General features: G+C 49.0%; 2 protein-coding genes across 8 annotated transcripts in view; both read left to right on the forward strand.

The window, feature by feature from the left end:
* Positions 1-11,383, forward strand: part of Cass4 (Cas scaffolding protein family member 4) — a 40,109-nt gene extending 28,726 nt beyond the window's left edge. The window contains exons 3-7 of one of the 7 annotated variants that reach the window (NM_001379465.1): positions 1,230-1,331; positions 2,231-2,311; positions 4,267-5,556; positions 7,273-7,350; positions 9,864-11,383. In NM_001379465.1, coding sequence (NP_001366394.1) covers positions 1,230-1,331; positions 2,231-2,311; positions 4,267-5,556; positions 7,273-7,350; positions 9,864-10,274 — 1,962 coding nt within the window. In that variant the 3' untranslated portion in view covers positions 10,275-11,383. The remainder of the gene's footprint in view (positions 1-1,229; positions 1,332-2,230; positions 2,312-4,266; positions 5,557-7,272; positions 7,351-9,863) is intronic. The other 6 variants (NM_001379466.1, NM_001080820.3, NM_001379467.1 and 3 more) reach the window with 6 other exon arrangements.
* Positions 11,384-18,208: 6,825 nt separating this feature from the next.
* The window catches only part of Rtf2 (replication termination factor 2), a 29,322-nt gene continuing 20,659 nt past the window's right edge, over positions 18,209-26,871 (forward strand). The window contains exons 1-5 of the mRNA NM_025542.2: positions 18,209-18,370; positions 22,278-22,372; positions 22,958-23,051; positions 24,253-24,392; positions 24,666-24,744. Of these exons, the coding sequence (NP_079818.1) occupies positions 18,302-18,370; positions 22,278-22,372; positions 22,958-23,051; positions 24,253-24,392; positions 24,666-24,744 (477 nt within the window). The 5' untranslated portion in view covers positions 18,209-18,301. The remainder of the gene's footprint in view (positions 18,371-22,277; positions 22,373-22,957; positions 23,052-24,252; positions 24,393-24,665; positions 24,745-26,871) is intronic.

Genomic DNA, 26,871 nt, shown 5'->3' on the forward strand with positions numbered 1-26,871 from the left:
TCCAGCTCGTGGGAACCTTGCCCCTTGTGAATAAGCAAGCAGTTGCCATATAAAGTGGGTTGGTTTGACCCTGGGCAGCTGCAGTGTGTGCCTGGACAGACGCATATATATGGCCTCACAGCAGCTTTATCCATGCCCGTGACAGAAGTGGAGAGACGGCCAGGAGAGTTTTTATGCACGGCACAGTCCTGGGCTATGTGCCTTCATTCACCAAGTCATCCCGAGGCTGGGTCCTAGGGGTAGTGACAAATACAGGAAGCCTGACCTGGTCCTCGGAAGCTGCTCCTCAGCCTGGATTATATCTGCTGCCCTAGCTCCATATTCAAATCCCGAACCCTCACCTCAGTGATCCAACTTGGCAAGTGCCCTATGCAATGCCTGGTTCCTTAGGACCTAGCTAGGCGGTTCACCCTCATTTGGGCTCTCAGTAACTTTCCTCTCTTGCCTCACTCCTCAGCCTGTGGCCTTGGTAGGACGAGTCCTATTTCCTTTTTCCTTTGTTCTGGAGTCCTGGCAACAAGTATTCATCAGCCTATTAAAACCAAACCAAACCAAACCACACCACACAACCACACAACAGGGCTGGAAGTGGAGCTCTGTTGGCAGAGCGCCTGTCTAGCATACATGAAGACCTGGTTAAGCCCTGGGTTTGATCCCCAGCACCGTGTAAAGCTGAGTGCAGTGTGGTACACACCTGTATTCCTAGCCCTTGGGATGTGGAAACAAAAAGATAGGGATTTAAGGTCATTCTTGACTTCCTGGGTTGTTTGGGGCTGGCCCCCAATCATGAGACAAGTTTGTCTCTACTGCAGGCTCCCAGGGCCTCCTCTGCACCAGATTCACCAGGCATACGCACCAGAAATGCATATTCTAAGCCACTTCTCAGTTGAATCTGATGGAGACACTGCAGCCCACCTTGTAAGGAAGGCACGCCCATCCCCGCGGGCTCCACCTGTAAGCGTCCCATGTTACCTAGACTCCAGCAGTGACTTCCAACAGCGACATGACGCTGCCGTTTATAAAGCTCATGCTTGAGAATTGTATAATCAAGCTTTTAAAGCTTGCAAACAGATCTTATATTTCACTTACATCTGGGACTGTGTGTTGGGCTGCGTCCACAACACCCTCAGCCTGACAGCCTCAAGGGCAGACCCACCCGCTAGTGCAGACAAACGCTTGGTGGCCATCTTTGCTGTCCGGAAGGTGACTTTGTTCTTTTTCTCTCCAAGGCCCTCTCTGTGCTTCCCAGACCGACGAGGGCCTCGTTGCCGACACTTCCTTCCCAGGTGTATGACGTGCCTGTCCAGAGGCAGGGCTTCTCAACCCTTGAGGTGAGCTTCACTCTGCAAACCCTGCCCCAGCCTGAGGCTTGGTGCCATCTCTGGGTTCTCCACGCTGTTTGCCTTTGCGGCTTCCTTCATTCTGAAGGCTGGTTCCCTCAAGATAACTGCCGGTGTTTGTTTGGGTGACGGCTGGGATAAATCTGTGCTTGTACCTCTCTACCCCACCCCCATACCTTCAGCTAAGATGATGCCTTTTAAAGCATCGAGTCCGTCATCATAGTGAAGCTCATTATTATGTACAGTCATTATATGGTGATCAGAAACCCTTAGGTTGGAGAAGCAGCACATAGATAAAGTGCTTACAGGTGTATGGAGACCTGAGTATAGATCGGCAGAACCCACACAAAACCAGACACAGTACTGAGGCGCTCAGCCCAGTGTTGCTATAGTGAAATGGGAGGTGGGGACAGGGGAATCTGCAGTAGGGCCAGGTAGACAAAGAAGCAAACAAGAGACCCTGCCTCAGACAAGGCAGAAGGTTGTGGTCCTGGTACATATACACCCATGCTTACACATACACACCACACACACACACGAGAGAGAGAGAGAGAGAGAGAGAGAGAGAGAGAGAGAGAGAGAGAGAGAGAGAGAGAATGAATCACGACTACCAGCCACAAAGTGTTCAGGGATTTGTGTCTTTTTTCTTTTCGAGACAGGGTTTCTCTGTGTAGCCCTGGCTGTCCTAGAACTCACTTTGTAGACCAGGCTGGCCTCAAACTCAGAAATCCGCCTGCCTCTGCCTCCCGAGCGCTGGGATTAAAGGTGTGCACCACCACGCCCAGGGATTTGTGTCTTTCATTGGAGAAAACACTGAACTCGTAGGCGTTGTGTGGGAAAACCCTTGGAAAGAGAAGTTAAAGTTGTCCTACTGTGTGGTCTTTCCCTAGAGGCTGGAGAAGCAGCAGTTCTATGACATACCCACCAGCTCCCAGAAGGCTCTGCTCCACTCCTCCACCAGCCAGGCAAGTGTGAGTGCCAACCGAGCAGGGATGGGGCACTAGGGGACTAAGCATCCTCTGGGAACCTTATTAGTTAGATGGATTGTCTTCTTTCTGCTGCTGTGCTGAAATACTGAGGTAAACAGTTTATGGAGAGGGAAGGTACGCTGTCTCAAGGGTTCACAATTGGTTGTCTGGTTGCTTTGGAAACTGTGGTCCGGGGTGGTACATCTCAGAGAGAGAGCACAGGATGGAAGAAGATGCTTGCTCTATGGAGAGTAGGGAGCAAAGAGAAGAGAGAAGAGAGGGCTGGAGTCCCAGTATCCCCTCAAGCTGATGGCCCTGATGGCTCAACTTCCTTCTACTAGGCCTTATCTCCCAAAGGGTTCATTACCTTCTATCAGCGGCACAGGCTAAGGACCAAGCCCTCAACACCGAGGAACATTCCAAGTTCAAACTGTGGCACTTGGCCAGCACTCAGGTGCAGGGTCCCCATAACCAACTCTACTGCACTGGAAGTGAAACCCCTCCTTGCCCTGGTACTCAGGGCTAGGGCAGCGGGTTGGGGCATGGCTCTGTTGGTGAGCATTTATCTTGCAAGCATAAGGGCATGGGTTTGGATCCCCTGTGCTCACATCGTTTTTTAAAAGTGGAGCTGGCGCGAGTTGGCTAAGACCATTGTGCTGGTCTTCCTGAGGTCCCAAGTTCCCAGCATCCACATGACTGCTCACAACCATCTGTAACTCCAGTCCAGGGGATCTGATGCTCTCTGTTAGCTTCCATCATTAACACACACACACACACACACACACACACACACACACACACACACACACGGTACAAGTACATGCAGTCAAAAACCCATATACATAAAAATAATATTTAAAGTGCTGGGCATAAGTCAGGAGTCCCAGAGCTGTGGAGATGGAGGCCAGGGGATTGTTGGAGCTGGTGGACCAACAAGTCTAGTGAGTTTTAAATTCAATGAGAGACTCTTGTCTCAAAAAACAAGGTGAGGGGTGAGAAAGGAAGAAGATGCCCAATGTTAATCTCTAGCCTCCACACACACAGGCACACACACACACACACACACACACACACAGAAAGTGAGAAGGTGGGAGGGAGGGAGAAAGAGCACAGTATAAGCTATGTGGTGGTTTGGATATGTCATTTAACTTCCCCATGCCTGCATTTTTACTACAGATGTTCAGGACTATTCTGTGAGATAATTTGTATAACACATAGAGGAATAGGGGGAATCGTCCAACTTTGATGCGTTTCGACGATATCATGAGTGCTGTGTAGTGGTTTGTTAGATGCAAAAGAAAAGGTTCAAGGCCCAGTAGCAGGATCGGGACAAGTAGAGGCAACTCGGGGGTATGGGTGTGTTTTCTGAACTGAGAGGAAGAAAAGCAACTTGGGAAAGTGGGTGGGTGGGATTAGTTCCTTTGCTGTGACAAAATGTCATGACCAAGGTAACCTATAAAATCCAGCAGTCCATTGGGCTGGTGGCTCCAGAGGGTTTGACCCCAGGATGGCATAACGGAGCCATGGCAGCAGGAACAGTTGAAAGCTTACATCTTAAGTCATAAGCAGGGGGGCAGAGAGCGCACAGGGGATGGTGGAAGAAAGCTTTCCTTTGTGACCCATTTCCTCCAACAAGGCCACATCCAATCCTCCCAGACGGTCTGGCCAACTGGGAACCAAGCATTCGGATATAGGAGTCCATGGGGGTTATTCTAGTTCAAACCACCATGAGTGTGCAGACGGAGATGGGTGGCTGTGGAAGTGCAGAGAAAGGAGGTTTGACAGAGGATGAAGCCAGACTGGGAGAGCCCTTGAGTGACAAGAGCAATGGGGGTGGGGAGGGCACACTGAAGGAACCTGAGCAAAACAGTGCACTCGGATGTCAAGGGTCTGTCGGACTCTCGTTTGGTTGTTACTAACCGGGGACAACTTTGTGTGTGTGTGTTTTTTTCCTCCAGGGACGGGATGTTACATTGGCACCGACAATGGCCTTCAGACAAGGTGGTGGCTATAACCCGTTATCCAGCCCTCAGAAGTCAGAACGGATTCATGACACTCCGGTGTTGCTGGAAAAGGCCGATGTCAGAAATGTGTCTATGACCAGCTTCACCAAAGACTCAGGTTCCAGAGCCATTCCAGGCTCCTCTGCTGTCCACACTGGAGCTGTGGCCCTCTCCCCACAGCTGGGGAACACTGTGCAGAGAAAAAACAGCCTCCCAGAAGAACCTACCTATGCCTTCCCAACGTCCAGGGACCCACTGCCCTCTGATGCAGGTGGCAGCTACAAGGTCCCTTCCAGGTTTCTTATTCCCAGAGTGGAGCAACAGAACACCATGCCTAACATTTATGACACCCCTAAAGCCATGCAGGGTGTGTCTCATAACGCCCCTAAAGCCATGCAGGGTGTGTCTCTGGCTGGAAAGGAGCTGGAGAGAGGCAGAGAGGCTCCAGAAAATTCCCCCTGGATCTCCGGACAGACAAGTTTCCTGTCTCCTGACTCGGACCGATTATCTGTTGCCAGCTCAGACAGCAGGGCTAGTGTGGTGTCTTCCTGCTCCTCCATATCCATGGACTCCTCCTCTGGCTCCTCCTCAGAGGACTCCGTCAAGGAGCTATGGATGGACGTGGACTTTGCAAAGGAGACAGCAGTGTCTCTGCAACACAAAGTGGCCAGCTCGGCGGCGGGCCTGCTGCTCTTTGTAAGCAGGACTTGGAGGTTCAAAGACTCCTTGGAAACCAACATCCACAGAATCCGCAGGGCCGCTGACCACGTAGAGGAATCTGTAAGAGAATTTCTGGATTTTGCCCAAGGGGTTGGTGGGACCGCTTGCAATCTCACAGACAGCTACCTTCAGGCTAGAATTAGAGATCAGCTCCAGACAATCTCTAGCTCCTACCAGACACTGCTGGATGCCAAGGGAAGCTTGGACCGCTGCAATTGGTCCCTGGAAGTTCTTGTGACAGACAAAGTCCAAAACAGCCTGGATGACCTGGAGAGGTTTGTCGCCACTGCACGAATAGTTCCAGAAGACGTCAAGAGGTTTACCTCCATCGTCATTGCCAATGGGAAGCTCCTTTTTAAACAGAACTGTGAGAAAGGAGAGATGGACTTGAAGTGTGAGAGATGCATCCGGCCTCCCCAAAGAGAAACTGAGTCCTACCAAGAGAGCAGCCCCTTCGACAGGCAACCGACAACTGAACACTCCTTTGAACTAGCAAGGAAAAACAGAGTGAATGTCTGTTGGCAGGTAAGTCAGGGTGACAAACAGTACACAGGGGACTTCATCTGTTACCTGAACTGGTCATCACTGAGGCAGATGCTGGCATCATGTGCCTGTAGAAATGTGCACTTGCACGTTCATGGGGAAGCCATAGGATAAGCCTGGGTATTGTTCCTCAGTGTCTCTCACTGACCTGGAAGTGGCTGAGTAGGTTAGGCTGGCTGGACGGCAGTGCCTGGGGATCCGCCTCCCTCTGCGTCCCAGAGCTGGAGAGACAGGCTTGTGCCACCACACCCAGTCTTTTTCCATGGGTGCCAGTGGTTGAGCCCAGGTCCTTATACTTGCAAAGCACTTTACTGATTGAACTGTCTCCTGGCTTTTTTTGAGTGTGTGGTGTGCAGTGTCTGTCTCTGCCTTTCTCCGTCTCTTATGGTTGTTTGGGCTTTGTTTGTTTGGGGGACAGGATCTCACTATGTGGCCCTGTCCTGGAACTCACAGAGATACACCTGTTTTCACCTCTGCCACCTCTGCCTCCCCTGTCCCCCCTCCTGCCTCCTGAAGCCTGGTTTAGATGCATGTGCCCCCATGACAGTCACCACTCTTTTTACCCTTTATTTTGAGACAGGATCTCCCTAAGTTGCCCAGGCAAGCTTTGAACTTGGGTTCTTCCTGCCTTAGCCTCCTGTCCTAGATAGGGTTTCTGTTGCTATGACAAAGCACCATGACCAAAAGCAAATTCCAGAGGAAAGGTTCATTTGGCTTACACTGCCACATCATAGTCCATCACTAAAGGCAGCCAGGACAGGAACTCAAACAGGGCAGGAACCTGGAGGCAGGAGCTGATGCAGAGGCTATAAAGGAGTGGCTTGCTCTGCATGGCTTGCTCAGCCTGCTGTCTTATAGAACTTAGTACCCAGAGGGGAGGCACCCACACACACTGGGCGGGGGGCCTCCCACATCAATCACTAATTAAAAAACACCCTACAGGCTTGCCTACATCCCTACCTTATAAGGGCACTTTCTCAATTGGGGCGCCCTCCTCTCCAATGACTCTAGCTTATGTCAAGTTAACATAAAACCAGCCAGCACCCCTCCCAGGATGCTGGAGTCACAGGCCTGTGCTGCTGACCGCCAGATCTCTCCATGTTCCAGCTTGGAGTCGTAGTTTCTCAGAGTCAGAGGAGAACATGTATTCTTCTCTGGGCCAGACTGACCAGCCTGCAGCTCCAGGCACCCCGAGAAACATTGCTCTGGCTGGCTGCCTTTGGACTCCACAAGGAGATGCCTGAGTTTAGGCATCCTTAGACTGCTGAGGCCCAGCAAGTGACCATCCCAGCTCCTTCCAAGGTCCCTGCTGCTAGACGAGCATCGACACACTCTAGAAGTTGATGGTTGTTCATTTCTGTCCTGTCGGGCTACCCTGGCAGGCAGGACGCAGCCCTTGGCCACCAAAGCCAATAAATGAATCAGTAGGCAGAATCATGAACAAAATCTCACATTTAGGAGTAAACTTTTAAAGTGGGGCATGGTGGTCATGCCTGTAACCTCTGTACTCAGGAAGCTAAGGAAGGGGGTGGGGAGTTTCAGGCCAATCTAGGCTACACAGCAAGATCTTGAGGGGCCTTGGGGGGCACAAAACCCACCAACCATAAAAGCAAAACAAAAAAAAAGTGAACTTGAGCAGCTATCGTAATTTGAAAGCTATTCAAATTAGTGATTGGAAGATTTGATTTTTTTTTTCAGCAGTCACCTAACCTACAAGAGAAAGGAAAGCCCACCATGGAAGGAAAGTCAAACAGAAACCCAGACTTCCATGGCATGGTAAGTCGGAGTGCTCCCCAGTGCTCTGATTGTGATTCTGCCCTAGAGAGCTCTCCTTGGCTATGAAAATTCAGTGTTATAGCCTACTCCATGTTCAAGGCCTCCATCTGTCTTTTGCTTTCTTTAGTAGTGGAAGGACACCTGGACACCCAGGGTAGAGCATCAGCCCCTGAGTATCAGGGGAAAAAATTTAGGTATTGTTTGGGGTTATCATGAGTAGCACCAACATGGCATTTAATGACACTGTCACACGTCTTGTGATAATTGTCTCTTCCCCTCTTTCCTTTCTTTGTACTTGGAATTGGATCTAGGGCTCTGTGCAAGACAGGCAAAGACCACCACTGAGCTACACCCTCACCTGGCATCCCTTTCATGTCTCTGATGATGAGCACAGTAAAGCACTTTGGCTCAGGGGTTAGGTATCTTCATGGTATCTTTGACACTTGATCCACGTCTTTTAAACCAAAGATGTTATCACTGTTTGTCTTTACTGGCTGTCTTCTATTTGTGGCAGGAGGCAATTTTCCGTTTACCAACTTTAAATGTTTCCACTAAATTAACGTGCCAACATTGAGTCCAGGGCTAGCGACATGGCTCCATAGTAAGAGTGCTTGCTATGAATGCATGTGGACCTGAGTTCAAATCCCTAGCACCCATGTAAAAAAGCCAGGCATGGCTGGCCCCCATGTGCCTGTAACCCCAGCACTGGTGGGTGGGAGAGAGAGATTCTGGGAGCTCACTGGCCAACAAGCCAAGCCAAAATGGGGCCCTTCCAGTTCTCTGAGAGACCTTTCTCAAGGCAGTAAAACAAGGAAAGACCGGGGAAGAAACCTGGTGCCGTGTTTTGGCTTCTGAATGTATGTGCACCGCAATATCTGTACACCTACATACATGAACCATACATTACACACACACACACACCCCACACACATAAGCATAAACAGTGAGTCTATTTAAAACCCAAGTAAGAACCCAGACAACACTGAGAGGGTAAAGATGAAGGCTACAGAGCTGCCTAGCAACCAGGGTCCTGGAGAGAGCAAGACAGGATACAGATGTCCATTGACTTGGACAAGGTTATCTGCCTTCTCAGCAACAATTCTGGGCAAGAGCCCAATTCTCTCAGCGCTCTGCTCTCTAAGCCCTTATCACTCAGCTTTGCTCCTCCTGCTGACAGCCACACTGTTTTGTCCCACAAGAGGAATGCCTTGGCTTTCTCCAAGTCAGTTTCTGATCTCTTGGGTCTGGACAGAGGTGGAGAATCTGCATCCCCAGCAAGCCCAAGTTGATGGTGATGGGGCTGGTCCAGGGCCCACATCTGCACAGTGCTATTTCATACTAACAAGGCTTCCCCACTGGCCCATGTGTGGGATGCACCATTTGGCTTCCCAGGGGCCCTCCCTGCCTGCTAACTGACTAAGGCTCACAGCAGCCCCTCATTAAGAGATGGCAGCTTCAGCCCTGATCCCTGACCCAGGTACATTTTTCATTTTCAAGCCAAGATGCTCATGATGCAATGTCTGTCTTTCTGTCTGTCTGTCTCACTGGTTCTACTGTCTGCCTGAAAAACGGGGCTCATCATATAGGGCAGGCCAGCCTTGAATGGGCACTCTTCCTTCTGCCTGCAAAGAGTGGATTTAACATCTAGTTCCTCACCCCTAGAACACTGGAAAGTCGCAAATTTATCGTTATAGATGTGTTAAAATGTGATTCTTATGTCTTACAGAGCTGGATGAGTAAAATCGTACACACAACTGTGTTGCAATCTATAACAAAAGAATACATACAGAGCCGGGCGTGGTGGCGCAAGCCTTTGATCCCAGCACTTTGGGAGGCAGAGGCAGGTGGATTTCTGAGTTCGAGGCCAGCCTGGTCTACAGAGTGAGTTCCAGGACAGCCAGGGCTATACAGAGAAACCATGTCTCGAAAAACCAAAAAAAAAAAAAAAGAAACAATAACAACAAAAAAAAAGAATACATACAGTTGCATATGTAACAGTACTTGGGAAACACTGATATTTGAGCCTCATGTCTTCAATCCCAGCACGTGGGAGGAAGAGGCAGGCAAATCTCTGTGAGTTCCAGGACAGCCAGGGCTACACAGAGAAATCCTGTCTTACAAAACAAAACAAAACACAAGCAAACACTGACATTCAATTCACATTCAATTCAAGTGTCACAGCCAGCTCTGCATTTCCTTAACAAATCTGCCTTTTCTTTCTTTCTGTTTTTTTTCTTTTTCTTTTTTTTTTTTTTTTTTCATTTTTCGAGACAGGGTTTCTCTGTGTAGCCCTGGCTGTCCTGGAACTTTGTAGACCAGGCTGGCCTCAAACTCAGAAATCCACCTGCCTCTGCCTCCCGAGTGCTGGGATTAAAGATGTGTGCCACCACCGCTTGGCTTCTGCTTTTTCTTATAAGGGTTCTTGCAAATTGAGCCAAGACAGGAGAGGAAAGACAACCAGCATCCCGCTGGTGGTTCTAGTCCTTACATGTTTTCTCCTTCCTCTTCCCTAGAGTCCTCCCCCTCTTACCTCTCCATCTCCCAGTGGGCAAAACACCGAGAGGAAGATCCACCTGTCTAAGCATAGCAGACTCTATTTCGGAGCACTCTTCAAAGCCATCAGTGTCTTTGCAAGCAGCCTCAGCAACGGCCAGCCCCCCGAGGTCTTCATCACTCAGAGCAAGCTAGTCATCACAGTTGGACAGAAGCTGGTGGACACGCTGTGCAGTGAGACCCAGGAGAAAGATGAACGCAATGAGATCCTGTGTGGCAGCAGTCACCTCTGCGGGCTGCTCAAGGACCTGGCGCTGGCCACCAAAAGTGCAGTGATCCAGTACCCGAGCCCCAGTGCCCTGAGCCTCCTCCAGTCAGAGGTGGAGAGGCTAGAGCACCACTCTCGGAAATTCAGAGACACGTTGGAATGAAGCCTGCGGAGGTCCGCTCCCGGCCAGTTTCACACCCACCATTCTGTTCCGTGGAAAAGCCAATCAGAATGGCTGAAACAGCCACGGGTGTCAGAGCTGGTGTTAGTAAGTGGCTAAGCCTCCGAAGGCCACTGACTGACCACGAGGTCAAGAAAGAGAGGCAGGCGACAAGTCAAGACCTTGAGATGCTGAACTCACTGAGCCGAGGTGTTCAGCATCAACAGGGGCAGTGGCATTGTAGGAGCCACGTTTCGTGTCAGTCAAATGAGTGTGTGGCTTACAGTCACTCTACATTTGTTAGGTAGCGCCTAAGGTCAAGGTCAAGGAGTTGAAGAGACAGCAGTGTGAAACAGGCTCTGACCTCACAGAGGCACCATCTAATTGGGAAGACAGACAAAGGGACAGGCTAGACTAGTCCACAGTAAGCTCCAAGCCAAAGACTATATAGTAAGAAACTATTTTTTTAAAGCCTCCTGAAGAGTAATGAGTTTGCCTTTTTTCAATCAGTTGTTTTAGATGAATACTGTGAGATGTATACAAACTGTTTATGCACAAACACCTGTGTGCATGCACGCGTGTGCATGTGTTGCTAGAAACTTAATCTAGGGTTTCACAAATGCTAAGCATGTACTCTGCCACGAAGACTGATCCCTAGTCCCCCAAATGTATGCTGTTACTTCACCCCAAAGGTGACAATTATGTGCTCTGTTGAGTCCCCTACTAACTTATTTTGTGTTACAAATCCTGTATTGATCTGTTCCCCTGCTCAGTTAGATTAGGTTTATATTTCACTAGTCTCAAATCTGTTATATTATTTATCTATAATCTTGGGTTTAAACATACTTGCAAGGTCCTGATGGCTCAGGAGGTAGAGGCACCTAACCCCAGTCCTGATTTCCTGAGTTCTATCCCAGGGACCCACGTGGTGGAAGGAGAGGAGACTCCTGATAACTGTCTTCAGACATCCATGCACAAAATAAAACGAAACTTGTAATTAAAAACTTAAAACATACGAGCAAGCTGGCAGCAATCCTTTCTCTGAAAGGGCCTCTGAGCCGTGTCACCTGAGTGCTGGTACCAAAGTAAAGTGTTTGTTAAAGACACCTCCACTTTGAATGCATCTGCAAGTTTGTATGTGTCTATCTGGACTGGAAAGCAAAACCATCATTGGTGTATTCCCGGAGTGGGTCAGGAAGATGTGGCATGCAGACGACACCCACAGTTGGTCACAGCTGTGGAAGTGTTACCGAGCTCCTCATGCAAACCACTTCCGTTCTCTCTCCCCAAAGCTCTGCCTTTCACCTCACGTTACTATGGTTACCTTAGGCTTTCCCCCATGGGAGGGCCCTGTCCCTCCTGAGCACAGGATACTTTGACTGAAGAAGAAAGCATTCCCAGGTTGTGTCTCCTGCAGAGGTGCCAAGTCCAAATCCTGTCTTATCTGCATGTAGTGGGCACATGAAAATACTGGCTGGAGGGACTAGAACATGTGTGAAAATACTGGCTGTAAGGACTGAAGAGACGGCTCCGTGGTTAAGAGCTTGTTACTCTCACAGAAGACCTCAGCCATTTGCAACTCTACTGGCTCCTTAGACAGCAAGCATGAGAGTGACACAATACATACATAAATGCATATGCACGTACAAACATACATCCACACATATTCATACATGCAAACCCTCATACACTTTGAATAAACATAAATCCTTTTTTTAAATGTTGATGGGGGGGGCAGGGAGCACTTTCTGCTCTCCCAGAGGACCTAAGTTCAGATCTTAGCACCTTCATTAGGCAGCTCACAACTGCTTGCAACTACAGCTCCAGAAGACCCAATGTCTTCTAGGCTCTGAGGGCACCTGTGCACATACGATGCATACACACACACAACGTATGTATATATATAGATAGATAGATAGATAGATAGATGGGGAGGGGAGAGAAAGAGTATGTGTGTGTGTTAGTCAGGGTTTGTATTCCTGCACAAACATCATGACCAAGAAGCAAGTTGGGGAGGAAAGGGTTTATTCAGCTTCCACATTGATGTTCATCACCAAAGGAAGTCAGGACTGGAACTCAAGCAGGTCAGGAAGCAGGAGCTGATGCAGAGGCCATGGAGGGATGTTACTTACTGGCTTGCTTCCCTTGGCTTGCTCAGCTTGCTTTCTTATAACCCAGAACTACCAGCCCAGGGATGGCACCACCCACAATGGGCTGGGCCCTCCCCCCTTGATCACTAACTGAGAAAATGCCTTACAGCTGGATCTCATGGAGGCATTTCCTCAAGAGAGGCTCCTTTCTCTGATAATTCCAGCTTGTATCAAAACCAGCATAGATATGTAGTTTTTTAAAAGAAAGAGTTCCTCTGTGTAGCTCTGGCTGTCCTGGAACTCACTCTGTAGAGCAGGCTCGCTCAGACTCACAGACTCACCTTCCTCTGCCACCTGAGCGCTGGGATCAAACGTGTGGACCACCGCTAAGGCCTAGCCACATAATACATAATACATAAATAAATAATAAAAAATTTTAATGTTGAGTGTAGAGCTAGGTATAGAGGTATACATCTGTAATTCCAACACTTGGAAGGTAAGCAGGAAGATCAGAAGTTCAAAGCCAGCCTGGGCTACATGGGACCCCTCTCAGGAGACCAAAACAGAGGTGACAGAGGGGAGTGAATGGCGGTAGGGAGAAGGGGTGGAAAGGGAGCAGTTGGGGACTCTGTCTCAAGTAAACAAACAAGAAGCCATTGCCCCTAGCAGCTGCCATCTCAAGACCCTAAAATGAGGACCCCTGTGAGGCTTAGGCTCAGCCCCCTGTGGGGCTGGGGTGGAGGTGGGTTGTCACATTCTGAACGGCAGGATCTCACCTGTTAGGATCCTGCTGGGACAGAAGCTGTGCCCACTCCATCTTAGCAATGCAGCAAAACGCTGGGCTTTTAAGACAACCTGGAGCCAACTAGCCACGGGGCCTCCAGGGGTGTCAAGGGACAGTTTCCAGGTCCACACACACGAGTCAACTCCCGTGGGGGCAAAGTGGCTGCCTTGGATTATGACCAGAGGAGAGGGACTTCCCTTTGCTTATACTACCTTAGATCAGGTGCCTGCCCCGACAGTGTGAATAACCTTTTCACAGACACACACTCAAATTACTACTACTCATTCACCCACACAAACTCACTCACAAATACATCTCCTCCACATGCCCTGCTAGTCTCTCTTTCACACATTTCCACTGCTTTATGTGTGCGCGGGCACGGGCACACACACACACACACACCGAAACATACTCAAATTCCAATAACCCTAACCGCTGGCTCTGTGTGGCAGTGTGATGCACCCAAGGATTCCTCCTGTCAGCTCTGGGTGCAGAAATAAAGATTGGAGGTTCTGGGAGAAGAGACTATGTAGGTGGGTCTTAAGTAACCCTGTGACCTAATTAGTCACAAGGGGACTTACAGTCACACTCAGACCTATGCCTCACTTCTTTTTGTTTGGTTTTTTGAGACAGGGCTTCTCTATGTAGCCTTGACTGTCCTGGAACTCACTCTGTAGACCAGGCTGGCCTTGAACTCAAGAGATCCTCCTGCCTCTGCCTCCCAAGTGCTGGGATTAAAGGTGTGCGCCACCATCCAGGGGAAAGCAGATGGTTACACTGAATCACACTGTATGCGTAGTTTAGACGCAGAGAGCCATGCTTAGCCATCCTGAGAATGGTGAAAAGCCCTCCCAAGTCCAAGTTTCCATGTGCTGATCTAGAGCCACCCTTGGAGCTGTCTCTCCTAAGCCTGGCAGCCAGGCACACTGCATAGACATACGTCTGCCCAGAAACAAGGATTGGCAGCATCAAAAGAAACTGGCGCTCACTTCTACATTACCGACTGATCCATGTCATTTCAGTCCCAAGGCTGGATGTAGGGGTGAGCTCACACGTAGGCCGGATACAACAGGTTTGTATCAGAGCCAAGGAGCCTCTGAGGTTAGGAATGCCTTGCCTTTTACAATAGACCCTGAGCATAGCTGGTAGAGCTGTGTCTCTAAGACACCATTATTTATCTGATTTTCAGCAGCTGGCGATTGGGAAGCAGAGGCAGGAGAATTGCTACAAGTTGAGGTATCTCTATCTCTATCTGTCTGCTGGGTGGTGGTGGTGGTGGCAGTGCACACCTTTAATCCCAGAGCTCTGGGGGCAGAGGCAGGTGTAGCTCTGAGTTTGAGGTCAGCCTGAGCTAAAGAGCAAGTTCCAGGCCGCCCAGGGCTATACAGTGAGCCCCTGTCAAAAAACAATAGGTGTCTATTGGTAGATAGATGGATGAATTTTTTTCTTTAGCAAAAATAAAATCTGGTCTGCAATCTCGAGGACGAAAGTTATCTTTTAAGGTCGTCAGCTGCAGCACTCTTGAGAAGATAACAGATCAGAACAAAATGCTACATGGTCTGCTCAGATATGCAGAAATGGAAGATACACATTGCAAGGTTGGAGAGGCAGCTAGGAGCAGGGATGGGATGTAGCTGGAAGCAGGGAATACCACAGGGAACCAAAGGGTGAAGTCGGTCACTCAATGATAACAGTATCTATTTGCACTGGTTCTTTGGCTCTGCGATGTTCTAATGCCTCATCAACTTGAGCCCCGCCTTCCCCCAGTGACAGACAGCCTAGGAACCTGTGACCTGGGGCTGCTTTTCATAGTTTTACATTTCTTGAGTTCTGTTCAATCCAAGAACTGTCATCAAGAGACCCGGGTAAGTTGCTAGTGTGTGCTTAGCATGCACGAAGGAAGCCCTGACTCCATCCCCAGCACCTCACAGATGGGAGGGGGAGGATCGTCAGGATTTCGAGGTCATTTTGAGGCCACTATGTGAGACCTTACAAATCAAGCAAAGAAAGCCCTTGTCGACAAAGAGCAAACCTCACGAGAAACCCTGCAACGGCTGCAGATGCTTCCTTCTCTTTTTGCAAAGATGGCAGTGAGCCCGCCCAGACTCATTGCAGAAGACGGCCTGGGGCTTTAGAATCAAACGCATTCTCTCAGCTTTTGGAGGCTTCTTGTTGAATATGTTTTTTTCTAATAACCAACATTCTGTACCATTTCCTCCACAAGAAGAAAGAGGAAACGGTGGGTGGTGGTGACAGCAATCTGGCCTCGCTTACGTTCAGTCCACAGAGAGGATGGAAGTGGTGATGACCCACTGAGCAGCTTCCAGTGTGACAAGCACTGGGTGTCATGTATCCGTTTTGCTGCAAATACATTTTTTTTTTAAGAGAGGGTCTTGCTGCGTAGCCCGGGCTAGCTTCAAAAGCACCATCTTCCCATGTGCTAGGATTATAGGCATGTACCGCTCCCCAACAAATAATATTTATAAAACTCCTTGGGCCAGAGGGTGAAACAAGTCAGTGGATAAAGGTGCTTGCTGATCCACAGGATCCAAATAGTGGAAAGATAGAACCATCTCCTGTAAACTGTTCTCCAACCTCCACACCTGAGCTGTAGTCTACGTACGTACATGCATGCTGGCAAACCATTCAAACACATAAAATGAAAATAAGTTTAAAGACTTTTGAAAATTCTAATACACAGTTTTTGAGGCAGGAAAGATAGAAAGGAAAATTCTAAGGGACATAGGAGGCAAGGAAACTCTCACCTAGGTTAGTTTGAATTTTTCACAGAGAGAAGTGTGTCATAACTGACCAAATCATTTTTGTTTGCAGATTTATTTCTGTGAATTCAAGGCCAGCCAGGGATACACAGTAAGCCCCTGTCTCAAGAAGAGTAGAAGGAGACAGAGGAGGGGAGGAAGGAGTAGAAGGAGGAAGAAGAGGAGGAAAAGGGAGGAAGGAGGAGGAGGAGGAGAAGGAAGAGGGGGCCTAGAAACTGTATTCCTTTTAAAGAGATTCATTAAATAACTACATTAAGCCAGGCATGGTGGTACATCCCTTAAACCCCAGGACTCAAGAGGTAGAGGCAGCCATATTTCCAAGAGTTCTAGGGCCAGCCTGGTCTACATAGTGAGTTCCAGGCCAGACATGGCTACATAGTAAGAGCGTGTCTCAAACAAAAACACCAGGGCTGTTAAAATAATGTAAGAGCTGAGGCTCTGCCTCACTGGATATTGTGTCCGCCTATTACACACAAAGCCTTGGGGGGCATAACTGGGTGTGGTGGTGCACAACTGTGATCCCAGCATTGAAGAGACTGAGGCAGGAGGATCAGAAGTTCAAGATCACCCTTGGCTACACAGGCACTTCCACCTTTCCGCAAACCACCACCACTGCCAGACTATGTTTCCCTAAGGACAGAATACCTGTGAGCCTTTGGGGTTCTCTGAACCTGCACACTCCTCTCACCCCTAAACCGGGGCAACACAACCATGGCAGGAAACTAAGAGAGCCAGTTCCTAATTTTGTACTTAATTTTTGTTTGTTTGTTTTGAGACAGGGTTTCTCTGTATAGCCCTGGCTGTCCTGGAACTCACTCTGTAGACCAGGCTGGCCTCAGACTCAGAAATCCGCCTGTCTCTGCCTCCCAAGTGCTGGGATTAAAGGCGTGCGCCACCACCACCTGGCTTTAACCTTTGATTGATCTCTGCATTTTGTGGCAAGTTGCATCCTTTGAGCTATGAAATTTCAGAAGCCACAAAATCAGATGCAGAACTACTGTTAAGACACCTACGTGTGACTCTCTCCCTTGAAAGAGCCATCGACAAGTTGAGGGTGTTTAGTGTCATAAAGCTGAAGGCACAGTAAGTCACTTCTTAGGCCTGCAACCACCTAGGATCCCAGGAGCATTGGAGTCCCAGAGGACACAGCACTCCCCTAAGTGAGGGTGAAAAGGCAGAAAAGATGGTCATCTGAGACTATCTGGTCACTTTAAGCAGTGTGGGCTTCAGAATGGCCACCTTGCAGGACTGGTGTAGACACAGAAATGAAGGAGGCCATACTTATCCCAGGACTGCTCACTTATGCATACCATTTGCCCCTGTTGTTCCTCTGGGCCTACAGCTCATGTTAGTACCCCAAAGGCAGACTAGGGGGTCACTGAACCCCTTATTTGTTCTCTTCCCAATATGATCACCCTCCCCTTTCTCTGTCTGCACTAATCTCTGTAGCTGGTACAATGGGATGAGTGGCTACTCTAAGCTTGTTGGAGACACTGTAGCCCTAGCTTCTGCCCAAAATACATCTGGATACAGGGTGGAGAGGCGCTCAGTGGCTAAGAATGCTTGCTGTTCTTTGAGTAAGCACAGGATGGATTCCCAGAACCCCAGCAGCTCACAACCATATCAACTCCAGTCCCAGGAAGATAGAACACCCTCTTCAGGCCTCGACAGGCATCTGCAGTTAGGTAGCGCACAAGCAGGCCCACCCACCACGTCTTTTTTTTTTTTTTTTTTTTAATTTTATGTATTTGAGTACACTGTAGCTGTCTTCAAACACACCAGAAGAGGGCATCAGATATCATTATAGATGGTTGTGAGCCACCATGTGGTTGCTGGGAATGGAACTCAGAACTTCTGAAGAGCAGTCAGTGATCTTAACCACTGAGCCATCCCTCTAGCACCCACAACGTCTTTTCTTTTCTAAGTCTGGATTTAAAATACATGAGAGGTAGCTGAGAAGACAGATTCCGGCCATCTCCTCCTTAGACTTACAGCACTACTGGTCTGCAAAAATGCCAGAGACGCAGACCTCGGGACAACCCCGACAAATGTTCTCCCGTCCTCCCTCAGGCCCAAGCTTACGGAACCACAGAGGAAAAAACAGGGACCGCCCACGACCGGAAGTGGACGCACTCCAAGGATGCTCCAGCACGTCGCCCTGAAACCACGCCCAACTCCCGGACAAGATTTTCAAGACAATTGGTGTGGACCAAGGCCTCGCGCGGCGACCCCGCCCCTTTCGCGGCGCGCTGGTTGTGTGCGTCATCAAGGAGCGCCGGAAGTAGGTAGGGTTTCGCCAGAGACCCCGGAAGCGACGGCTTCTCGTCTTTGCTAAGGCTTCTGGTTTTTGCTACGGTTTCTGATTTCGGCTTTGGGATGGGTTGCGACGGAGGCACCATCCCCAAGAGGCACGAGCTGGTGAAGGGGCCGAAGAAGGTCGAGAAGGTCAGTGGGGACTGCGGGCTGCGGGGCTCGGGATGAACGGTGGTCACAGCGCTTGTGGAGGGTTTACTGTTTGCAGGCACTGAACAGTACGGTTAGACTGGGATCCTCCCCACAGACGCTGTGTTGATTTGAAACATTAACGTTGAACGGGACGGAGACTGGAGAGCTAGTTAGTGGCCCAGCCAGGACTGGAACGTATCTGTAGCTAGCGACGATCACGGTGATAGATGCTATTTATGGACTTTGTGTGTTTTTGTGAAAGGCTCTCACAGTGTGGCCCTGGCTGGCTGGGACTCCCACCTCTGCCTGCTGAGCACTGGGATTAAAGGTGTTGGCCAACAGGCCTTGGTATTTGAATAATACTTTTTTTAAAAATGTTTTGTGTGTGAGTGTGGTATCCAAGGAGGCCAGAAGAAAGCATCGGACGCCCGGGAGCTAGAGCTACAGGTTTTTGTGAGCCATTAATCTTGGCTGTTAGAACCAAACGCGGATCCTTTGGAAGAGCAGTACACAGGCTTAACCACGGAGCCATCTCTCCAGCCTGAGCTTTGTGTATTAAAGTCTCCCCAAACCATTCCCCTTTGTGAAGTCACACCCTTCTTAAACTAATTATCAGCTCTTAGCACTCTGAATTGGTGGTTGAGCCCAGCTGATGGTCACGTGACTGCAAGCTCCTCCTGGTGAACTCTGTGCACTGTTTTTCTTCCAGAACTAGCACAGTTTCTGCCACAGTGAATATTTTTGAATAAATGCGTGGGCATTCTGTAAATCTTACAAGACATTGAGCAAAGTGTGTACTTAATGGATGGGAAATTGAATGCCGCAAAGTTAGTTAACACCACTGACGTGGCCTAGAGTCATGAACCACTGTCCCCATCCATTTATGTGCATTTCAAAGCTAGTGTTGATGATGACTGTTTAATAATAGAAGGCACAGAATGCCCCCGATACAGTTCCCAGCACGGGGAGAGAATGCCCCCGATACAGTTCCCAGCACGGGGAGGATCATGTTTCCTGATCCAACATTCAGAGAACTTTGGGATGGGAGGTGAATCCCATCCAGTGTTGTACTTAAGACACTGCATAACTTCCTGACACATCCCTAATAAACTCCATTGGGTCCTGTGTGAACAAACCTCTGCTTGTCTTTTTGCCCTCTCTTCTGCCCCTCTTTAGCTCTTTCACTCTGTTCTAGATACCATAGACCTTGCCCCAGCGTCCTGAACATTCCTCACTCATAGTGACATCATGACTTGGGGGGGAGGGGCCACTTGAAGCAAGGTCTTGCTGTGAGGTAGCCCAGGCTTGCCCCAGCCCCCGGAGTGCTGGTTACAGTGTGTGCTGCTTGGCTCTTTCCCCTCATTTGTCCACCCAGCCTTCACCACAGTCAGCTGCAGTCACTCTTTAGGCCCGCCCCCTCTGCTGCTTTCCTTTTTTTTTTTTTTTTTTTTTCTATGATCCCTGCCTCTGTGGTTATCGACTATGTATCTCTCTCTCCCATGTGCTCTGGGATCCTTGCATGTCTTAGCTCTGCAGTCTATAAGATGTTTCTGCACATTATAGACATCCACTGAGCATATGTTGAAAGTCTGAGGACAGAGTGCCCTCGGACCAGGCCAACATGTCACATTCAAGTGTGCATAAAGTATTCATCTTACTGTTGTTGTCTTGTGCCCAGGGCTGACATGGAGTAATGGAAGAGTTGGCAAAAAACAGCCAACCACACCCAAACAATTAAAAACAAACAACAAACAAAAAACCCTGATCTTAGAAGGGTAACGAAAAGAAAGAATGATCAGGAAGAGTAGTTTTTATTAACCCATTTGTCCAAGTACTTATAAAATGCTTGTTATATATACAATTCTGGGACCTAATGGCAAATTATCCCTTCTAGAGCTTCCATTTGAAATGCCTGTTATGAAGTAATCATATAGATATGGGGTAGGGATCTGCCCCTGTCTTGGCAACACAGCCCCTAAGTCCCATGGAAATAACACTTGCCCTAAGTGAGATGTGTGGTGACTTTTTTTTTTTTTTTTTGAAATACAGTGTCACTATGTAGTCCTGGCTGGTCTGGAACTCTCTGTAGATCAGGCTAGGCTCCAACCAATGGAGATCCATCTACCTTTGCCTCACATGCTGGGATTAGAGGCGTGCACGACCACATCCAGCTCGTGGGGACTAGATAAGCTCCTGGTTGGGGACCAGTCACCAGAAAGACAAAATCGTGATCAGAAGTTGACACTTGTTTTTCTATTTTTGCTCTTTCTCTCTTTCTTTCTTTCTTTCTTTCTTTCTTTCTTTCTTTCTTTCTTCATTTATTTATATATACATGAGTTTATTTGCACCATGTGTATGCAGGAACCTGAATATATATATAGAGTGCCCTGAAACTGGAATTGTGAGCTACCTAACACTGTGAGCTTCCTAGCATGATTATTGGTAGCCCAAAACTGGATCCTCTGCTAGAGCAGTGAGTGCTCTCAAACACTGAGCCGTTTCTCCAGCCCTGAAGCTTGGCACATTTATACCCCCTCCATATTGCAGGAAGATGTTGTATCAGGTGTTGCCAGGAAGAAGTTATGTTGTGTAAGATGTTAATTTACTATATAAGTATAGGCATTAATGTTGGTACTAGGATTGAGATAGATCAGGATGAGGACCTCTTGGTGTGTGCAGAGTTCACTCCCCGCCCTCCCTCCATTCTGTTTTTATAAAGCTTGCACACACGGTTTAAAGATGGATATGAACTTGCCTTGTGTGTGTTGGGTGTTGGTGGATCTTAACATAATACTAATTTAAACCCTTTTAAAATGTGTGTTATGTGCTGCGAATGTGGGGGTCAGAGACCAGCTTTTGGAGGCTGGTTCTTTCCACCGTGGTTTCCAACGGTCAGATTGAACTTGTTTTGTTTTTTCACCTCTGAGCCATCTCACCTGCTCTAATTTCTTAAAACTTTATAAAGTCCCAAGTTCATATGCCACTATTCTATTTACTTATTATCAACTTACTTATTAGGCTGGAGATTGAGCCCCATGTATGCTAGGCTGATGTCCTGCCCTGGAGCCACGTTCTCCACATCCCAGCCATTGACATGGTTGCTTTTATAGTTTTTAAAATACATTAATTTATTTAGTTGGGAGGATGTATGGCAGACATGTGGAGGTCAGAGGATAGTTTGCAAGAGTCAGTTCTCTCCTTCACCTTTTACCTAGGGACAAACTCAGATCTTTTGATGTTCTTCTTATTATTATTGTTCGGATTTTTTCGAGAGACAAGGTTTCTCTGTGTAGCCCTGGCTGTCCTGGAACTCACTTTGTAGACCAGGCTGGCCTCGAACTCAGAAATCTGCTTGCATCTGTCTCCCAAGTGCTGGGATTAAAGGCGTGAGCCACCAGGTCATTCAACATAGAAGCAAACACCAGTGCCTGCTGGGTGATCACCGGTTCCATTGTTTTAGAAGTAGCATCTTGTTGGGTTATCTAGGCTGGCCTCAGACTTTATCCTCCTGCCTCAGACTCTCAAATACTGTGATTATGGTCACTACTGCTACTGGATGTGGGTCATTATTCTGATTTTAAAATTAAACACCACAGTATGCGTATTAGTTGGAATGTTGGAATGGAGGGGATGTCCATGGCTTAGGCCTCTGGAGGGAGTGTCCATGGCGGCAGGTGGCAGAGAGGCAGCTGACTGATCCATTTTCATCCCCAGGCAGGAGAAGTAGGGAGAGGTTATAAACCTCCAAGCCCCCCTCAGGCCCGTGCTTCCTCCCACAAGGCTCCACCTCTGAGGTTTCATAAACTCCTCAAACACCACCCCTGGGGACCTCGTGTTCACTTGGATGGGCGGAGTTAGGTACATCTTACAGGTGACCGGACTGGAGTGTGTGTGTTCTCTTTCTTAGGTTGACAAAGACGCTGAACTGGTAGCCCAATGGAACTACTGTACCCTAAGTCAGGAAATCCTGAGGCGCCCAATAGTTGCCTGTGAGCTTGGCAGGTATGGACCCTTCGTGTAACCGAGATTCATTTGTTCTGTTGGTTTTGAAGAAAATACTGAAGTACTTGATTGATAGGAGCTGTCCTAAGCACACTAGTGGGGAAGGTGAGCTCGTGTCTGGACATAGCCTGGACCTTCTATCTCAGTTTGTTTTATACTCAGGAGCCAGTAGTAAATGCTGAGATATAAGCCCCAGAGCATAAAGCAGCCATGAGTGCTGTCAAGAGCAGGAGGCAGTTGGGAGTGGAGCGGGCATGACATGTGGGGGGTTAGAGGGGGAGCGGGCTGCTACTCAGTTCCAGCTGGTTTTTAGAGTGAAGAATGTGGGCCTAGTGGTTCTAAATCTTCTGATCTTTACTTTTTGAAGGACAGGGAGAGATAGATAAGTGCTTGCATGTTGATTCTCCAAGTCTTAAAGTCCACCATCCTGGCTTTAAGCCGCTGCTTTGTGTGTTCGGGCAGCAAGTGAAGCAGTGCAGAATGTTTTTAGCAAAGGCAGGCACCTTTGGGGACACAGTCAGGTCTTCCCCTGTTTGGTCATCTAGAATCATCACTGCAGTAGTAAACTCACGCTTCCTCTTGTAGACTGTATAACAAAGACGCGGTCATCGAGTTTCTGTTGGACAAATCTGCTGAGAAGGCCCTGGGGAAGGCGGCATCGCACATCAGAAGCATCAAGGTAGGACACTGGTGTGGCTGCGCTCCAGGCACCTCTCAGGGAGGTTGCTTTAATAGGATCTGTGTCTTAGTTAGGGTATCATTGCTGTGAACAGACACCACAACCAAGGCAGCATTTAACTGGGGCTGGCTTACAGGTTCAGAGGTTCAGTCCATTATCATCAAGGTGGGAACATGGCAGCATCCAGGCAGGCATGGTGCAGGAGGAGCTGAGAGCTCTACATCTTCATCTGAAGGCTGCTAGGAGAATCCTGGCTTCCAGGCAGCTAGTACAGGGGTATTAAAGCCTATGTATGCCCACAGTGTCATACCTACTCCAACAAGGCCACACCTACTGCAACAATGGCACACCTCCAAATAGTGCCACTCCCAGGCTAGGCATATTTATACAATCTGTATACATTAGGGACTGAACTCAGCACTGGCAAGATGGCTCAGTGGGTGAAGCACCTGTAACCGGAGTTCCCTGGGGCTCACGTGGTGCAAGGAAAGAAACAGCTCAGCAGCTTGTTTTCTGACCGCCTTGGAGCACTCCAATGTATTTACTAAAGCCAACACAGAAAGCTCTGTTTTAAAAACAGCGTTCAGGGGCTGTGGTGATTGATTATTGGGTAAAAGGCTTGACAGACGAGCACGGGGACTTGAATTCAGATCTCCAGCACCGAGGTATAAAGCTGTGTGTGTGCCTGTGCCTATAATCTCAGCACTGGGGACCTGGAGACGGCAGAGCCTCTGCGGCTCACTGGGCAGGCAGCCGTGCTGAAGTGTTGAGCTGAGGTTCACGTAGACTTTCTTAGTGAGGAAGCCGCAGAGAGGGAGAGGACACCTGAGCTGACTGCAGTGGCTCTGCCAGGAGCACGTGCTGGAGAGGTGGAGGCAGGAGGATCACACCGGACATTGACCTGGCCAGAGCCTCGGGCACATACAGAGGAGCACATAGACATTCATGCACCACCCCCCCACACACACACACACATGTACACAAATACATGTGATAAGATCCTATGCTGAATGCTGGAATGGTCTCTATCTTCGATTGGGTCAGCTTACAGTTCCTTCCCTTCTGGTGCTGCTGAAATGATGGGCGTTCCATAGAAGTGAGCCGCCCTCTCAGGCCAGCGTGCTGTGCTGCTGACCTGTAGAGCTCTGTGGTCAGGTCCCTGCGCTTATTTCACGTCAGCATTATTAATGCTTCCCCACAGAATGTGACAGAGCTCAGGCTTTCTGACAACCCCGCCTGGGAAGGAGATAAAGGGAACACCAAGGGCGACAAGCATGATGACCTCCAGAGAGCGCGGTTCATCTGCCCTGTGGTGGGCCTGGAGATGAATGGCCGGCACAGGTGAGGGTGACATGGCTGATATGACCCCAGTCTCGCCTCATTTCTCTGTGTTGTCTTGGAGATGTAGTAGGGCCTTGTGGGAAATGGGACCGGGCATGGTGGGCTCTTTCCCCAGTGGCCATCTGTGCACTTAACTGCCTACCCTGCTTAGCTCACTCAGGAGAGTGGCCCTGCTCTGCCCTGTGCCCTGCTCTGCACGATGGTTGGGTACTGTATGCACACTGGTCATAATGCCGGCCGGCTCAAGCTTGCTCTCCCTTGGTCCCTCTCCAGGTTTTGCTTCCTCCGATGCTGCGGTTGTGTGTTTTCTGAACGCGCCTTGAAGGAGATAAAAGCTGAAGTGTGTCACACGGTGAGTTTCCACCACACTCCATGTGTTCCTTCTTGGCAGCTGAGGGAGTCACTTTAACATCTTTCCTTCTATTTAAATCCTAAAGTTGTTCTGAAAGCAGTCAGTAGGTCCTCTCTTCTTCCATAGCGCTTCACCGCTCCAGGTACATACTCAAACACATTGAGGTCATCCCTAGTCACACTCTTGAGGACCGAGTTCTTTCTACTCCAAACTGGCAGCCTGAAGGCCCTGCTCTCCTCAGCTTCACGTGCTCCTTCCTTGTCTCTGTTGGGGACCTTGTTACCCATCCCATCTCATTGTCACAAAATTGTGGCATTTAGTGAGGTGTTTGTACAGAAGCCATGGCTAAGTAACTATTCAGTGAGTGTGAGTGTGCTTAGACCTGTCCTGGGTGATGCCCTCTGCTGGTGGCTTTAGTGAGCAGTTGTCATGGCAGCTCCTGTCCTAGCCCTTACTGCTGGGATGTCCTGAAGGAAAAGATCCACCAGAGCTCTGCTCTTGTCGATGCCCCTTGCACTGGAGAGACCGCACAGAAGTATTGATCACGGTGGCCTGCTTAGAAGGGAGATCACAAGGATGTATAGTTGAGGGGGAACGTCGACCTTTGCAGTGGGCAGCAAAGGCATCTTGAAGCTTCTTGAAGCTTTGACTTCAGAGCTGGAGGGCACAAGGCACTGGCAAAGGCTGGGCAAGAGCAGGGTACAGCAGCAGAAGGGTCAGGGGACCCCAATTCCAGGAGCAGCCGGCATGGCCGGGGTGAGGAGGCACAGGCGTAGTTGTAGATAGTCATCTCACATCGAGGGCTGGGCTGACCACTTGGTGTTCATGGATTTTAGTCTAAGGTGGCTCCAGATGCTCTTCACATTAAAGCACACCCTCCACTTGTAGCATTCATGAAGCTAATGGATGGATGGTGACGTCAGTATGGGATACTGACTAGTCTTCACAGCATGTGCAAATGTCATGTCACTTTCTTTTTTGAAAGTGGTACCCTTGGGAGGTAACCTTGATGCAGTGAGGTTTGAATGAGTGGAGAAGGCCCCGCCCTGCGTCGGGTGCTTCCCGCTTAGACTTCAGCAGTGGGGCAGGCCCTGTTTCATCTGCAAGACTGCAAGAGTCAGAGTGTCACCGAACACAGAACAGCCACGACGCGCGGGCAGGGATCTTCTGGCCACTCATTTATCCCTCCCGTCTTAGGCTGCCTGACAGACACTGTCTACTGTGACCTGGCAGTTTTATAGAGAAGAGAAATTCACTTCACAGTTGGTGAGGCTGGGAAACCCTAGCAAGGTGCCAGTGACTGCAAGGGTGCATTAGTCCATGTCATAATGTGGAGGACGTTAGCATGGGGTGGGGTGGTGATTGTGAGGGCAGGGAGTGACGTGTCACAAGCAAACACAGATTCAAATGTTCCTGAGCATCGGGTTTGCGCAATGCTCTTCCTGCTGACAGATTCTCCTGTCTGTGGAGTGCCCCTCCCCACCTGTCTCTCAGCCAGGACCTCTCCCCCACTGACCCTGCCAGATCCTCTCTCTGAAGTGTGGTTATGCTCCATGAGCAGAAAGAACTTGTCCTTTATAAGGAATACACCTGTGACATTAATTAATGTCATTAACATTAATTACTTCATGAGACTGTGTGACCTAAATGCCTGCCTGACACCAGGCTCTGCACACTGCTACACTGGGGACTGACTTTGCAGCCCAGGAACTTTGAGGAACATATCCCCGTGGTATGTCCATATAGCACCTCTCTGGACCCAGAGTCCGGTACGTGAAGTGAAGGAGTTACTATGACTCTTCAGAGCCCTTCTTTTTACATCCAAAAGTTCTAAACAGGGACATTTTTAAGTTGGGAAATAAATAGTCCTATTGCTATGAGGAACCAGACTCTGACTTGCAGTGTGAAGTGTCTGAAGTTTGTTAGTAAGAGCATTGATAGAAGGTTGGCTTGCTGCTGGAACCATCCTCGGGTACTGGGTGCCCAGCACAAAGAAGTCTGGCTGGGCAGTTTCTTCCACCCATCTTTCCTTGATTTGATGAAAAGCAGAGAGAGCCTCTTTGGGGAGGTTTTATAGGTCAGGCCTGCAAACTATACCTGGAGCATCTCACATTTCGTTGGTCACTT

The sequence above is a fragment of the Mus musculus genome, chromosome 2, assembly GCF_000001635.26.
Source record: "Mus musculus strain C57BL/6J chromosome 2, GRCm38.p6 C57BL/6J".
Taxonomy (NCBI): Eukaryota; Metazoa; Chordata; class Mammalia; order Rodentia; family Muridae; genus Mus; species Mus musculus.